We start from the raw sequence: 14,063 nt of genomic DNA, 5'->3' as shown, positions 1-14,063 counted from the left end.
TACATATCTATCTACACACATATATAAAACCAAAAGTTTCGGAGTTGCTACTACTCTTACTACATTTGAGGTGTTTCTGATGTTTTTAAATCTGTTCCATTTAAATTTTTAATGCTTCTCATTACCACTAAATTTCATGACTTATGGATGGTTCTTAACTCAGTTTGAAAACTACTTCCTTAGAAGAGCCAAATGCTCACATTGCTTCTATTTATAAGATGTAATTGTTTAAGGGTTGTGTACCCTCGCAGCTCAGTTAGATTTATTTGCTGAAAACCAACCATGTGTAAATCGCCGTGCTAGGCTCTATAGGAAGCACAAAGAGTTATTGCTTCAACCACCTCAAGCCAGGAATTTTCTGAGTTGCCAGGATGAGCAAAATGACCTCTCTCTGCCCTCATGGAGCGTCTGACCTAGTGGATGAAAGAAACTCAGAACTCAATGAGTTCTGGAAGATAACATAGTCTAGCGAATGGTGTAAATAAGCAAGCAGCTTTGTTAGCACTTTCTGGGTAAAAAGTATTCTCTTCTTACCTAGAAGGGTCAGGCTCATTTTTATAGATGAGAAAATGTAGACTCAGTCTGCTATTTATCACAAGTCACATTGTTATTTTGAGTCTAATAACATTATTTGTAATATACATGCTGTCCCACATGATCAAATGAGTTTTGTGCTAGAAGTAAAGTGATTTGGGAGTTTAGAAGTGATGATTAAGTCATATTATAAACATTTTTCGATCCTCAGAAAGCTTGGAAAGACCTTAGGAGGTCCCTTTACTCATCATTCTTTCTTTCAGGATGAACTAATCTAAACAGTCTTGAAATAAGAGAAAAAATACATCTTTTAAAGAATCATACCTTCTAGTGTTTCACAATATTTTCTGAATAAGCTCTTACAATTCCTCTTTAAAATTTTGTTAATCTAAATTCTCATTTCAAAAACCAGAAAATAAGGATCATCAAGGCAAGAAACTAAAGATCGCCATCTGTCTGGGAAAATCTATACTTTGTTCTTCTCATCACAAGGCATTTCTTGAGCACTGACCTAAGAATCCATGCCACCCGTACGCTAAACGTCTACTGCCTCTGACTTTTAGGAGCAGAAGTTTCAAAACGAAAGATGCAAAAGATCATCTCAACTTCAATGCACCATTCAGTGGACCTCCATACACATATTCGTGCTCATCTCTTAGATATTTGTGCCTCAGAGATTGGCTCGTTCTATAAATTTATTAGTGTAATAATTTCCTACGTGGGGAAATTAAAATCACTTAGATTTAAAAGAGTGGTTGTAGGGAAAGATAGGCAGAGAGAAGATGTTTAAAATGCTGATCTTATGGTCTTAATAGAACCATATGCATAGAGGGCCAGTTCTCTTCTGCAATTGTTTGTGTTCAGAGATGCTCCCCAAATCTTGCCAGCTATGTGAAATCCACTGTTAATATGCTCTTAGAGTCCCATTATGTCTCTCCTTCTTAACATTTAGCAGAGAGTTTTAACTGTTCACTTATTTTGTGACCGCTTAATCCATAAAGGTCTCTCTCTGTGTGGAGCCCTCATTAGACTACAGGCTCTATAAAGAAGGATATTAGATATCTACTGATTATTACCATATCCCATAATACTAAGCAATGTGATTAGTATATAATAAATGTTCAAGAAATATTTACTGGACATATGAGTGGACATTTTAAGGTAGTCTAGAATGTTGTTTTAAATAAGGTACTTCAGTTTAGCCCAATCTTTATTTATTATTTTTTAGCTACTGAAGAACAACTGATAATCACTCACAGTGTTCATCTTTCTGTTTTTCTTACAGTTAACTTTGACCACTTTGAAATTTTACGAGCCATTGGGAAAGGCAGTTTTGGGAAGGTGAGAATCAAAATGATTAACTACTAGCAGGGTTATGTAGTTCAGGGAACAGAGAGTTCCAGAATATTTAAACTATCGAGTTACTGGGACCACAAGGAATGCTAATTCAGAGATGATTTTATAATGGATTTTTATAAAATTGTCACCACGGTTTGAGGAAAGCATGTGATGAGCAGCTCTTTAATGATCATACACTGTTCTTAGAATTATCTCAAAGTCAAATCTATTTCCTCTCACTAGAGTTTAAGACTTTCTCTCTACTACAGAGGAGAGAGTAAGATTTCAGAATCATTTTCAAATTGTACCAGTACCTTCAGTAATACTTACCCTGTCAAATAAGAGTTAAATCTTTTTAAGTGAGAAAGAAGCCACCTGACTTCTGGTTTTCTCCCAGTTGTAGCATGATTTCATTTTCAAAAACCTCCCATTAGAAATATACATATCCAGTCTAATTCTTTTTTATAAAAAATTTCTAGATTCAAATGCTGATTATTACTTTCTTGGTGGAGACATACTATAAGAGAGAATAATATTTCATATTGAACTTGTATTTTAAAATGATCTGCTGTCTAGTTTATCAAGCGCTGCATGAACCACTAAAAGAATTTCAAAGATATGGACATTGCTTTGAGTGTTTTCCCAGTGCTGAAAGTTGGTTTTGGTTATATCAACTGGTTGTAAACTGAAACTCTTTGTATGGTATCATTCGGCTTAACCGTTTAGCCACGCCCATTCATTTCAGTCACTCAAAGCAGAATAAGGACATCATTTAATTCTGTGAAGAAGATTCCTGACAATGAGGCAGTTATTGTCTCTAAAACACTGTCCAAAAACAAAACAAAACAAAAAAACAAAACAAAACAAAAAACGCCAAAGCAAAAACAGGCACACTTGTTTGAGAAATCAGAATTTTAGAAATTGACCTAGTGCAAGAGAAGAAAATGAAGTTTTTTACTCTTAAATCAGATCTAAGTAGCAACTGTAGCATCAAAGAATTTGCAAATGATAAAGCTCCCAGGCCATGCTAAAGAATGAATCTTGTTCTGTCTCTCTCATCGTTATAATCCGTCATCTCCATGAATCACTTTCTCACTCTGGTTTGGACAATTAGGTCTGCATTGTACAGAAGAATGATACCAAGAAGATGTATGCGATGAAATACATGAACAAACAGAAGTGTGTCGAGCGCAATGAAGTGAGAAACGTCTTCAAGGAACTCCAGATCATGCAAGGGCTGGAGCATCCTTTCCTGGTCAATTTGTGGTAAGTATTTTTACTGAACTTCTGAATGGAGACAGTCCCACCTTCACTCTCGATACTGCTACATAAACGCATCTTGATTTCTAGGTGTGCATTTGCAAAGTCCTCATTCAAGGGCTTCTCTTCTTTTTGGTTTCTATTCTCCTTGGTTTCTTCTATTCTCTTTGATAATAGAAGTGTCGTTTTATCATCACCAATAAATACTGCTTGGTTCAGTTGTTACGGTCCCCCTTTTCCTTGAAGTCAATTTTTTTTTAAGCATTGTAATTAAATAGGCTGAAGGAATGAGTTTGAATGTCTTCTCGCTCAGATACTTTTACCTCATTAACTGTGGGGCAGAGACTAGTATCACTGGCCGACATAAGGGTGTACAAAAAGCACTTTCTCCCTAAAATTACTGGCAATAAAACTGGTTGTCTTGCAGCATGCTTCTGGAGCAGCCAACAATTTGTGAGTTGGAAAAGGATAGGTGCTGCCTTTCTCACCAAATAGGTGTTAACAGAGGCAGAGCTAAGTTACTGACCTGCTCTCCAAGCCATTATCACAATCCAAGGCTTAGAAAAATGGCAAAAAAGCTTACATTATCTATTACTTCCAGCTCTTGAATGTGAAGGTCTTTCTACGGTTCACTCATTCTGCTCTGCGTTTTAATGCAGCCATTATGTTAAGAGCCCATTCTTAAAGCTAATTCAGTATGACTGTTATTTAAATGTGCATACCAAGCAGTGCTTACTTAAGAGCAAAGGCAAAAAAAAAAAAAAAAAAAAAAAAAATCCTTTATTCAGAGAATACTAATGGAAAAATAATTGAAATGTCACTGTGTATTTAGAGACATTCCTCTGGAGGAATCAGTGCATTAAACCTGTCTCCTCCATCTTTAATTAACACAGTTCACTTAATATATGATTTGCTCACACACTGTGCCACAGTTAAAAAGAAGATGGTTCTGTGTGACTTGGAAATAGGTCTGTTACAGTTTATGCACTCCTCAGACATGGCGGAGTCTCATTTTGGCTCAGGCTCAGTGCATTAATCAGTATTTTAGAGTGGCCTGTTCACAATGCAGCCATGTAAAGAGTTGCTTCCCCCTCCTTAGCAATCATCAAATTGCCTTTTTTCTTTTTCCTCTCTCTCCATCCTGAGAGTGACGAAGTGCTTCACAGCCTCTTTTTGTTCAAAGTCACATTTCCTTCTTCAAAAGTTCAACCAACTAATTTTCTTTTTTTAAGACCGGGAACCCTGCATAAGGACACACTTAGCATTTTACCCTTTCATGCCTGTCTCTCATCGTTGAGTAGGCAAAGTCAATTTTATGCTAGCCCTATTTTTTTCTACAACATAGGTATTATGAGACCTTAAGCTGGCCAAAGTTTGCAGACTTCGCTATTTGTAACATGGTGTCATTCCGGACCACATTCTGTCCTCCATGCATGCTGACTTGGTGATAACATGATATATGAATCTCACAGTAGAACACTGGGCACCATTAATATTGATAGACAAGAGAGAAGAGATGCCCCCTCCCCATGATTCTAGTGCCATATTCAGAACTGAAAACTGTGAGGGGCACATTCTGAAAAGTACAGCAGAAAGTCCTTTTGTCTTTCAAACCCTGAGACAAAGATCTTCAGAATGCATATTAATTTCTTCTAATAAATGCTTTTTGCCTTTGTAACTATATAGCACAGTAAATATAAGTGACTCTTTCCACAACTATTATACTTCTGGAGGTAAATATAAGTGACTCTTTCCACAACTATTACACTTCTGGAGGTATGACTGTCAGTGATTATTATCACTTTCAAGTCACACTGTTGTAAGATAGGGTTAATGTGTGTAACTTGTGTTGTTTTATGAAAGAAATGAGACAAAGAGCTATGCTCAGTGCCCAGCATATAGTAAGCATCTTACAGATAGAAGTGTTTTTTCTTTCTTGCTACATTAAGGGGTAGCATTCTGAACACGCCCACCACTGATGGGCCAGTGTGAACATCCAAAAGACAAATGTGAATGGTGCTTGGCCCCAGAGCATCATGGGAAGTTGTGTGTGTGATGAGGGAGGGGGCCGGGTCTTCAATTCATTCTCATTAAGAGCTTAGTTTGTTTTGTTTTTTACCCTCATTGTGCAAATCAAAGAAGAAAATCAAAGATTCCTCACTATATTATATACAATTTAATCAAGATTTCGTGTCTTTGATTTAAGCAGACTTATCTTTACATCCCCAAAACTTCAGAAGCCAAACCTCTTAAGAAGTACTGTATAAACAAAAAAGCAGCAATATTTTTGAATTCCTCTGTTATTGCTTTAAATAATCTTCTCATGGATGCTCAAAATGCCCCTAACTTCAGTGGGTGTGTGCAGAGAATTCTGGTTTTCAGGCAGAGGGAAAACACAAATTGTTTCTCTTCTAAGCAGGTTTTTAAAAAGATAGTGTATATGTATATAGGTATAAATACATACATGTATATTTGAAACTATTCCATGTATTGCAGTCAACCTGAAAAACAGTATCACATAGAAAAATGCAAATTCTCCAATAATCCTATCACCTTGAAGCAATCACTCCTAAGATGTTGGTGTATATTTTCCAGTAAAATGTCTGCATTTGATTTTCTATTTTTGATAATGTATTAGCCTCATTCACTTCTTCATTCATGTATACATTTACCGAGCATCACAAATAGGTTATAATTAGAATTGCCAGATAAAATACAGGATGCAGTTAGATTTGAATTTCAGACAAATAATAATTTTAGTATACATTCCAACTATCACATGGGACATACTTTAACTGAAAATCATTTATTGTTCAAATTTCTAATTTAAGTGGGCATCTTGTATTTTTAGTTACTAAATCTGGCAACCTAATCGTAACAGAGACCCACGCCGTGGGGATGCAGTGGTGAGCAGGAGTGGACAGAGTCCCCGATCTGCCTGGCATTTTCATGAACCATGAGAGGCTGACATTAGTCAAATGGCACATGAATGTAACAACTGTGAATGCATGAAGGGACTAAGTATAAAGATGGGTGTGTGTGTGTGTGTGTTTTGAGGGATTTCATGGAAGGAAGGTCACTAGTCTGGGAGGCAGCAGTGTTAAGGGTAAAAGAACATTCTGATTAAAATGCAACCTTCCCAGCCTCCATGGACCTGGTCCCACTCGGAACACAGTCCTCAGATACAGGCCAGGTTACAAAGTGAAGGCTGCCTGACAGGGCTGGCATCCAGGAAAAGCAAATAAAATCTTCCTGCGAATCCCTCCTGAGGGCTAACAAAGCTCTGGCAACCTACAGCCTGCAAACAAATGGGCCCAGTTGTGCCCAGCAGAGCTGTTTCCCAGGTGGCTTTTGTTAATTGAGATTAAGCCTGCAGCTACACACAGCTCCTCAGGATCTGCTCTCCCCAAAACCCAGGAAATCCAGCTCTCTTCTTACCCATGTCTGTGGTTCCTGTGAACAGAAAGGGTCCACGTGTGGTTTGAGGAAATTAGAAGACAAGATGGTCTGTTTTAAGTAGAAAGAACCGCTTGTACTGGGAATATGAAAAGGGTGTCTTGTCAAATGGCTAAACATAGCTGAATAAATGGGTTCCCTGGAAGCAACCTCCATTACTTGTGACTCAGGAGTGCCAGTGTTACTTCAGGGAATCAGAGGCTGTGAGAACTCAGGATAGCCTCAGAGGCACAGCCTCGAGAACGATAGCTTCCCTGCCAATGGTGCTCTATTCCTTTGGGTTTTATATATACGTTTTCTCATATGTTCGTCCTAACAACTTAGGTTGATAAGGATTATTACTTCCATTTACACTTGAAGAAATGGAAGCTCAGAGAGGTTGAGTAATTTTCCCAGAGTCACACAGACAGGAATTGGCGAAGCCAGGACTCACATCAAAATCCTGACATCAAACGCCCCCACTCTTCCTGCCACAGTATACCATCCCCTATGGACATCTTGTGAGACTCCCTTACAAAATATGGAAGGAAACAATTAATTTTGTTTATTGTCTTTCACACCACACAAGATTACAAACTCCATGAGGCAAGTAGTTTGTGTTTTGTTCACTGCCTCATTCCCCAGCTCCTACAGCAGTGTCTAACACACAGTAACTGCTCTAAAATTTGTTGAATGGTTGATTGACTGGATAAAGTGAATTAGAAGTGGGACTGGGCTTCTGGCTCCCGTTTTTTTTTTTTTTTTTTTTTTTTTTTTTTTGCTCTTTTTCCCATCATACTACTGCCACACTCACAAACATCCCTTCATATAATCTTGCCCACTCCAGGATCACTGCAGACCCTGAGGTCAGAGGGACCCAAGTTTGAATCCCTGCTCCACATGCGAACTGAGCAAGTGTCATTAATCTTTTGTTTGATTTCCTCATTCATAATTGGGAATAACAGCAATACCCATGGCAGAAAGTCCTGTTATGAATAAGAATTTGTCTATAAAGCAGCTCAACACAGCAGGTGCTTAATAAACGATTTTAAACAAAAAACTCAGTGAGGCCCCTCCTGGAAATGGAATAGTCCCTCAGACTCCACAGCTGGAGAAGATTTTTAAATGAACAAGTTCACCTGTGCTTGAGCTGGCCTGGGCATTAGAAAATCTTTCATGTTGTTCTCAATTATTAAAAATTTAAATAATTATTTTGCACATAAAATACATATTTTTTATTACAGAAATACAGAAAAGTCTCATGAAAATAGTAAATACACATATTTTATCACTCACAAATAACTGCATTACTTTCCTATGGCTGCTGTCACAAATTACCACAAACTTAGTGGCTTAAAACAGCACAAATTAGAGTATTTGAGATTAAAGCTATTTTTGTAATACAATCAAGACTTTATTTTCCTTTTGCTTTGCAGTTAGTTATTTGCACTGAAAGTTCAGAAAGGGATAAAACTAATCAGAACAGTGATGAACTGTGGGATGTATAGATTAACTAGATTGTTCCATTGTGACAAATTTTGGGATTAGCTGAAACACTCTGTTATCTTTACTGTGGTATCAATTATGAGGATATATATTTGTAAAAATTCAGTAATATCTTTATTTTACTATAAATGAATTTTACTTCATTAAAAGAATATGAAAAAACTAAAACCCCGTGAATTTATCATCTTACAATTCTGGAGGTCAGAAGTGTAAAACTACACTCACTGGGCTAAAATCAAGCTGTCAGCAGGGCTGTGTTCCTTCTGAAGGTTCTGAATGAGAAGCTATTTCCTTATTTTTTGAACCTTCCCGAGGCTGCCTGTATTCCTTGGCTCATGGTGCCTTCCTCCATGTTCAAAGCCAGCGGCACAGCATTTTCAAACCTCCCTCTGCCTCTGACTTCCTGCCTCCTTCCATCTTTTAAGGACTCTTGCTGTTATATTGGCTCTACCTAGTGACAACAATTATCTCATGACCAAACTCTAGCCGGGCTCCTCCAAGCCTTCTTCTCCACTAGGATTCAATCTTGGTCTAAAAAGACTTGAACGACACATAGTTTCTAAAAGCTCACGGCGGCATTCCTAATATGACTTTAGCTGCCCAAAGAATTTGCTGATTGTTCTAGTCAACATCTGAAGGTAAGGCCGCTGTCTCCCAGCCGTGGTGGGAGGGGAGGAGCCTAACTTTCTCACCTGCTAGTTAACAAGCCAGGAGGGTTTCACGTGGACCAGCTCTCCCTTCCTAGTTTTTGTAATTTTTCACTTCTATGACTCTGTGAGTCCCTGTTCAGCCCCCTCCCTGTGCCCTCATTCTCCCTTTAAAACACCCAGTCACTTCTGTACAAATCAAAATTGAGTTCAGTTCACACTTGACTCTTTTCCTTAATTAGAATAGTATATTACTGATTAAAAACTTCTTTAACTGGTGTCCAACTTTGTTATCTTAGGATGAGATGTGATTAAATTAAGGATCTTGTGAAACAGAGGAGATCCTAAATTATCTAGTGTTGCCATAGGAAGAAGTTGTCCTTGGGTATGGCCTTGATGGGTGGAGAAGGGAAAGCAGTCCCTGAAGAAGATTGTGGCAGAGAATGGCATTACTGTGTGCCTGTACATAGTAAGTGTTCCATTACATAGTTGTTGAGTGACTGACTGTTCAATGGACCAATGATAGGAAACTGAGTCTTTATAATGCAGGCATTCACTCATTCACTTACTCATCAATATTACTAGATAGATATACATATACACACATGCATATATATCTACATGTATATCTATCTTTATTGCAAACAACACAAGGAGCTTTAGAAAATTTAAGCTAAAAAGAAGTTCATTGGAAAGATATGGGACAGTTTACAGCCTCAGAAGTCAAGCTGAAGAAGCAGGTCTCAGGAAAGAGGGATAAAGGCGGTTCTGGGAATCTAAGTAGCAGAAACTATGGACAGGCTCTTGAGGACATCTCAGCTGAGAGAAATCAGCTCCAATCAATTTTCTAACCTTATGTACCCACTCAGGTTTCAAAGTCTTGGGATGGAATCTAGATGGCCTTGCTTAGAAAATGTGCCTGCCCCTTGGCTAGAAAAAAGAGTAAAATAATAATAATCATTTTACTTATATATATATTAATATATAAGTAATATATAAAATTATAATTATATTTTATATATAATTATATTATATTATTATTATTTTTAGGTGAGGCAACCCTTGGTTGACCTCACAGATTGCAAGGACCTTGTCAGTTTACAATCCCTTATTTTTTAAGCCTACAGCACCTGGCCTTCCTAGGTGGTCTCTCATCCAAGTACTAACCAGGCCCAACCCTGCTTAGCTTCCAAGATCAGACGAGATTGGGCTTGTTAAGGGTGTCATGGCCATCAACGAGTAAAATAATTCCTCCTAGATTATTTGTGAATGATTGTGTCATTCACTAAGGTGGGAAATCCGAGGAGCAGATTCATTGTGAAAAATCAAGAGCTCTGTTAGCTTTGTTGATTTTGAGCTGCATCTTAATTTAAATAGAGCTGCTGAACAAGAGATGAGTCTGGAGTTCAGAAAAGTCCAAGGAGAAGTTCAACAAAACACAAGTATTGGAATCCCTGGTTTGTATCTGCTGTCAACTGAGGACTTGTAGGGAGTACCTCTGGACAGAGATTAGATGGAAGAAAGGGGCCAAGGACTAAAGACCTAGAGCATTCTAATAGTTCTGACAGAGGAAGACTCAGGAAACTAGACAAAGAAGGAGCATCCAGGAAGGTAGTCAACGAGCTAGGGGTAAATCAGAAGAGCATAGTGTCCTGGAATATAGAATGGTTTTGGAAGGAAGAAGTGCGAGCTATTTCAAGTGCTGCAGAGAAGTCAAGGAGAAGGAGACAAAGAACTGACCACTGACTTGGGAAGACAGATATTGTGACCTTGATAAGAGCTAATCCCAAAGGTAGGACAAAAGGCCAAAGGAAGTGACTTAATGAGAAAATAGGAATTGAGTAATTTTATTTGGGGGCGAGGAGTGCAAAGTGGTATTGTATTTTGAGGTTGATCCACACTGTCACAAGCAGCAATAGTGTGTCATTTCTTTACCATATTGTATTGTACGACTATCCCTTGATTTACTTAAACATTTTGCTCTTGACGTATATATAGGTTGATACTTGTTTGAGACTTTTATAAATAGTGCTGCTATTAATATTTTTGTATCTTATGGTAAACAAAAGTACACATATTGGGAGTATAAACCTAGGAATTAAATCACTGGATCCAAGGGTTTATCTAGGTTAGCTGGCGAATTGTTTTCCAGAGAAATTGTACCAATTTATACTCACATCAACAATATACGAGAATTCAGATTGCTCAGCATTTGGTACTGTCAGTTTCTTTCCATATAGGTGTTCCAGTAAATGTGTAATGGTTTCTCATTGTGGTTTTAGTTTGGATTTCCCAGTGACTTAAGAGTTTGGGCACAATTTTCATGTGCTTATCAGACATTTGGAATTCTCTTTTGAGAAGTGCCCGCTTCTTTTGTCCATCTTCCTATGTCGTCTGTGATTAAAGGCACTTTTATGTCTTCCGATATGGCTGCTTATTGATTGACTGATTGCTAATTACACTGGCTAGAACCTCCAGTACTATACTGAATAGAAGAACGGCTGTTCTTGCCTCGTTTCTGATCTCAGAGGGAAAGCATTCAATCTTTCCCCATTAACTGTGATGTTTACTGCAGGTTTTATTGTGGATGCCCTTTATCAGATTGAGAAAAGCTACCTTCTATTCCAAGTTTAAGAGTTTTTATCATGAATGAATGCTGTATTTTGTCAAATGATTTTCCCGTTCTATTGAGATGATCCTTTATTAATATGTTGTATTATATTGATTGATTTCAGTTGTTAATCTTTTCAGTCATGGTCTATAACTTTTTTAATATGTTGATGGAAATGGTTTCTAACATTTTGAGGATTAATCCTAAAATCTTATGATTAATAAAAATGGGGATAATTTTACTACTTACTTCATAGGTTTGTAGTAACAATGAAATGCAATAATATTCATAAGATACTTAGCAGTGTCATGTGTAGTAAGAGCTCAACTAATGGGAGCCATGTTAATTATATCATTGACATTAAATATCTTTATATAATTACCTCATGTAAGATATAAGAAATGACTGAATAAAACAAATTTATCTGCTTAAACCAGAGCTATGTTATAGTCATAGGTAGAGAAAGAAAGGTAATTATAATAATAGCTAACACTTGGCCATTACTTATTATCTTCTAGGCACTGTTTTAGACCCTTTATATGTATTAATTCAATCTTTCCATTGGCCCTGTGAGGTATGTATCATTATAGTTGGGGAGGCTGAGGGCTTATAGAACTTGCTCCAATTATAAAGATGTTAAAGGGCAGACCTAGGATTTGAACACAAGCAGTCTGGCTTCAGGGTCAAGTTTTTTACCATTATGCTAGGTGCCATGCTTTTTACAAGCATTATATCTATATAATGCTTTTTACAAGCATTATAATGCTAATTACAAGCATTATATCTAATTTACTTTTTGCCACATAGTGCATCAAAATATTCCCAATATACAGATATCCTGAGTTTGTTTCTTTTAAGAGTCTCGCTCTAAACTCACATGTGATATTGTGATATTTAAACCCAGGCCTCTCTGAGGCCTATGCATTTTCCACTTGTATTTTCCTTAAGTGTGTTTTTTTTTAACTGATTCCATCTTGGATTAATCAATTCATGCCTTTTTCTCCAAAACCTAAGAGCCGTTAAAAGCAATGACTAATACCAGTCATGCGTTTCCCTTGCTTTGCTAGGTGCAGATAGAAGAACTGACCCTTGCTTAGGTAGTGTGTAAATGAGCATTTGGCACTAAAGTCCTGCAACAGGCAGCAGGCTCCCCAGTGTCATGGATTTGTTGACTGCACCCCATAGGAAGAAAGATATTTTTCTTCACAACCAGTAGATATACTCACAGAGAGACACATCATATTCCAAAAACAAGTTTCATAAGCAATGCTTAGCCTTACATGTTAACAGCATTTATTCCATGCTGTTCAACCTATTTTGTTACTTGGAAAAACAGGTGCTTGTCTGACCTAGCCAAACCGATTTCACAACCCGTTAAGGGGTTATGAGCCACAGTATGAAAAATGCTGCATTAAAGAATATTCTAGATCTCTTCTGATGCTCAGATTCAGATTTATCTCATGATGGCCACCATGAAATGGCTTCGAGCATATGGGTGACTTCTTTGATCTTATCTGGTAACCATGCTAATGTCTAAAAATTATAACAGACCCACCCAAAACTTGTGTTTTACCCTTTTCTCTTTTTATTTTTTTAACTTATTAATGTACTATTTTTTTCTATAACTATTTGTAGAGTGTACATTTCAGACAGTGCACAGGAACTGAGCAGCCAAGGAGGAATAAAAGCAGGCGTGCATTCTGACAGCAGAGGAGGAACGAAAGCAGTTAACCCAAAAGCACACAGGAAAATATTTTCGAATTATGATAAATTCTGTGAACAAGAATACGGCATCATGTATAATGAGGAGGCATGATTTAGTATGGAGTGTGAGAAATAGCGCTGTGAGAAATGACATTTGGACTGAGACTGAAAGAGGAATAGAAAATAACCGGGCGGTTGACAGCTTTGTGAATGCAGGCACAGGTCACACCACATCGCCGGCTTCCAAAGCTAGAGGGAGGCACGAACTACTAGCTGAGGAATGAAAAAACGCTAAACAATAGTCTGGAAAAGTAAACTAGACCAGACCATACAGGGTCCCATAGACCATGGAAAGAGATGAAAGGATTTTACAAGGCTGAATAACATGAGACTCACATTTTAAACATAGAACTGGTGTGTAGAATGAACTGAAGACGGCCAAGATTGCACAGAGGGAGCTATGAATAGCCTGTTGCAGTGGTCTGGGTCAAACGCGATGGAGTGGTGGTCTTTTTACTTATTTCCTCTCTTACATATTTTGCAATGCGTTTCATATGCACTGCAACCAGGCCTGTTCATTTTTGAGCTGTCAACTAAGAAATAAGCCACAATATAGCATACCAAAAATAAATAAACAAAAAACCAAACAAATAAATAAGTTATGGGACCGCAATAGTTAAGTCTATGTGATAAATGACCAAGGTACAAAAAATGTTCTTAATGTTTCATTTAAAAATATCGGATTATGATATGAACTTGAATATTCTAGTTATCACCCAAGTGCATTATACCCACATATTTTATTGTGGGTAGTTCCGGAAAATAAAATGCTTTTCTTCTCTCCCTCCGAGAGTTGCAGATCTGAGATAGAGGGTTTCAGATCTGATGTGCTGGAGGTGAAAGATGATTTTTAACAGCCAAACCTGGCTCCATAGTTAAATAAATTTATATTCATCCTAGGCAAAGGAAACATGTTGCTTCTTGCCTTGGCTGCTTCTTCCTTTGATTAATAATCCCTTGCATAGTCG

General features: G+C 37.5%; 1 protein-coding gene and 1 pseudogene across 2 annotated transcripts in view; one reads left to right on the top strand and one right to left on the bottom strand.

The window, feature by feature from the left end:
* STK32A (serine/threonine kinase 32A) overlaps window positions 1-14,063 on the top strand; it is a 90,018-nt gene that overhangs the window by 25,543 nt on the left and 50,412 nt on the right. Inside the window, exons 3-4 of one of the 2 annotated variants that reach the window (XM_036225224.1) lie at window positions 1,820-1,875; window positions 2,987-3,138. In XM_036225224.1, coding sequence (XP_036081117.1) covers window positions 1,820-1,875; window positions 2,987-3,138 — 208 coding nt within the window. The remainder of the gene's footprint in view (window positions 1-1,819; window positions 1,876-2,986; window positions 3,139-14,063) is intronic. The other variant, XM_036225225.1, reaches the window with a different exon arrangement.
* On the bottom strand, window positions 9,839-9,957 carry LOC118606108 (annotated as a pseudogene).

The sequence above is a fragment of the Rousettus aegyptiacus genome, unplaced genomic scaffold, assembly GCF_014176215.1.
Source record: "Rousettus aegyptiacus isolate mRouAeg1 unplaced genomic scaffold, mRouAeg1.p scaffold_m13_p_7, whole genome shotgun sequence".
NCBI classification, from domain to species: Eukaryota; Metazoa; Chordata; class Mammalia; order Chiroptera; family Pteropodidae; genus Rousettus; species Rousettus aegyptiacus.
Note: the sequence above shows the minus strand (reverse complement) of the source record. Positions and strands in the feature narration are given on the sequence as shown.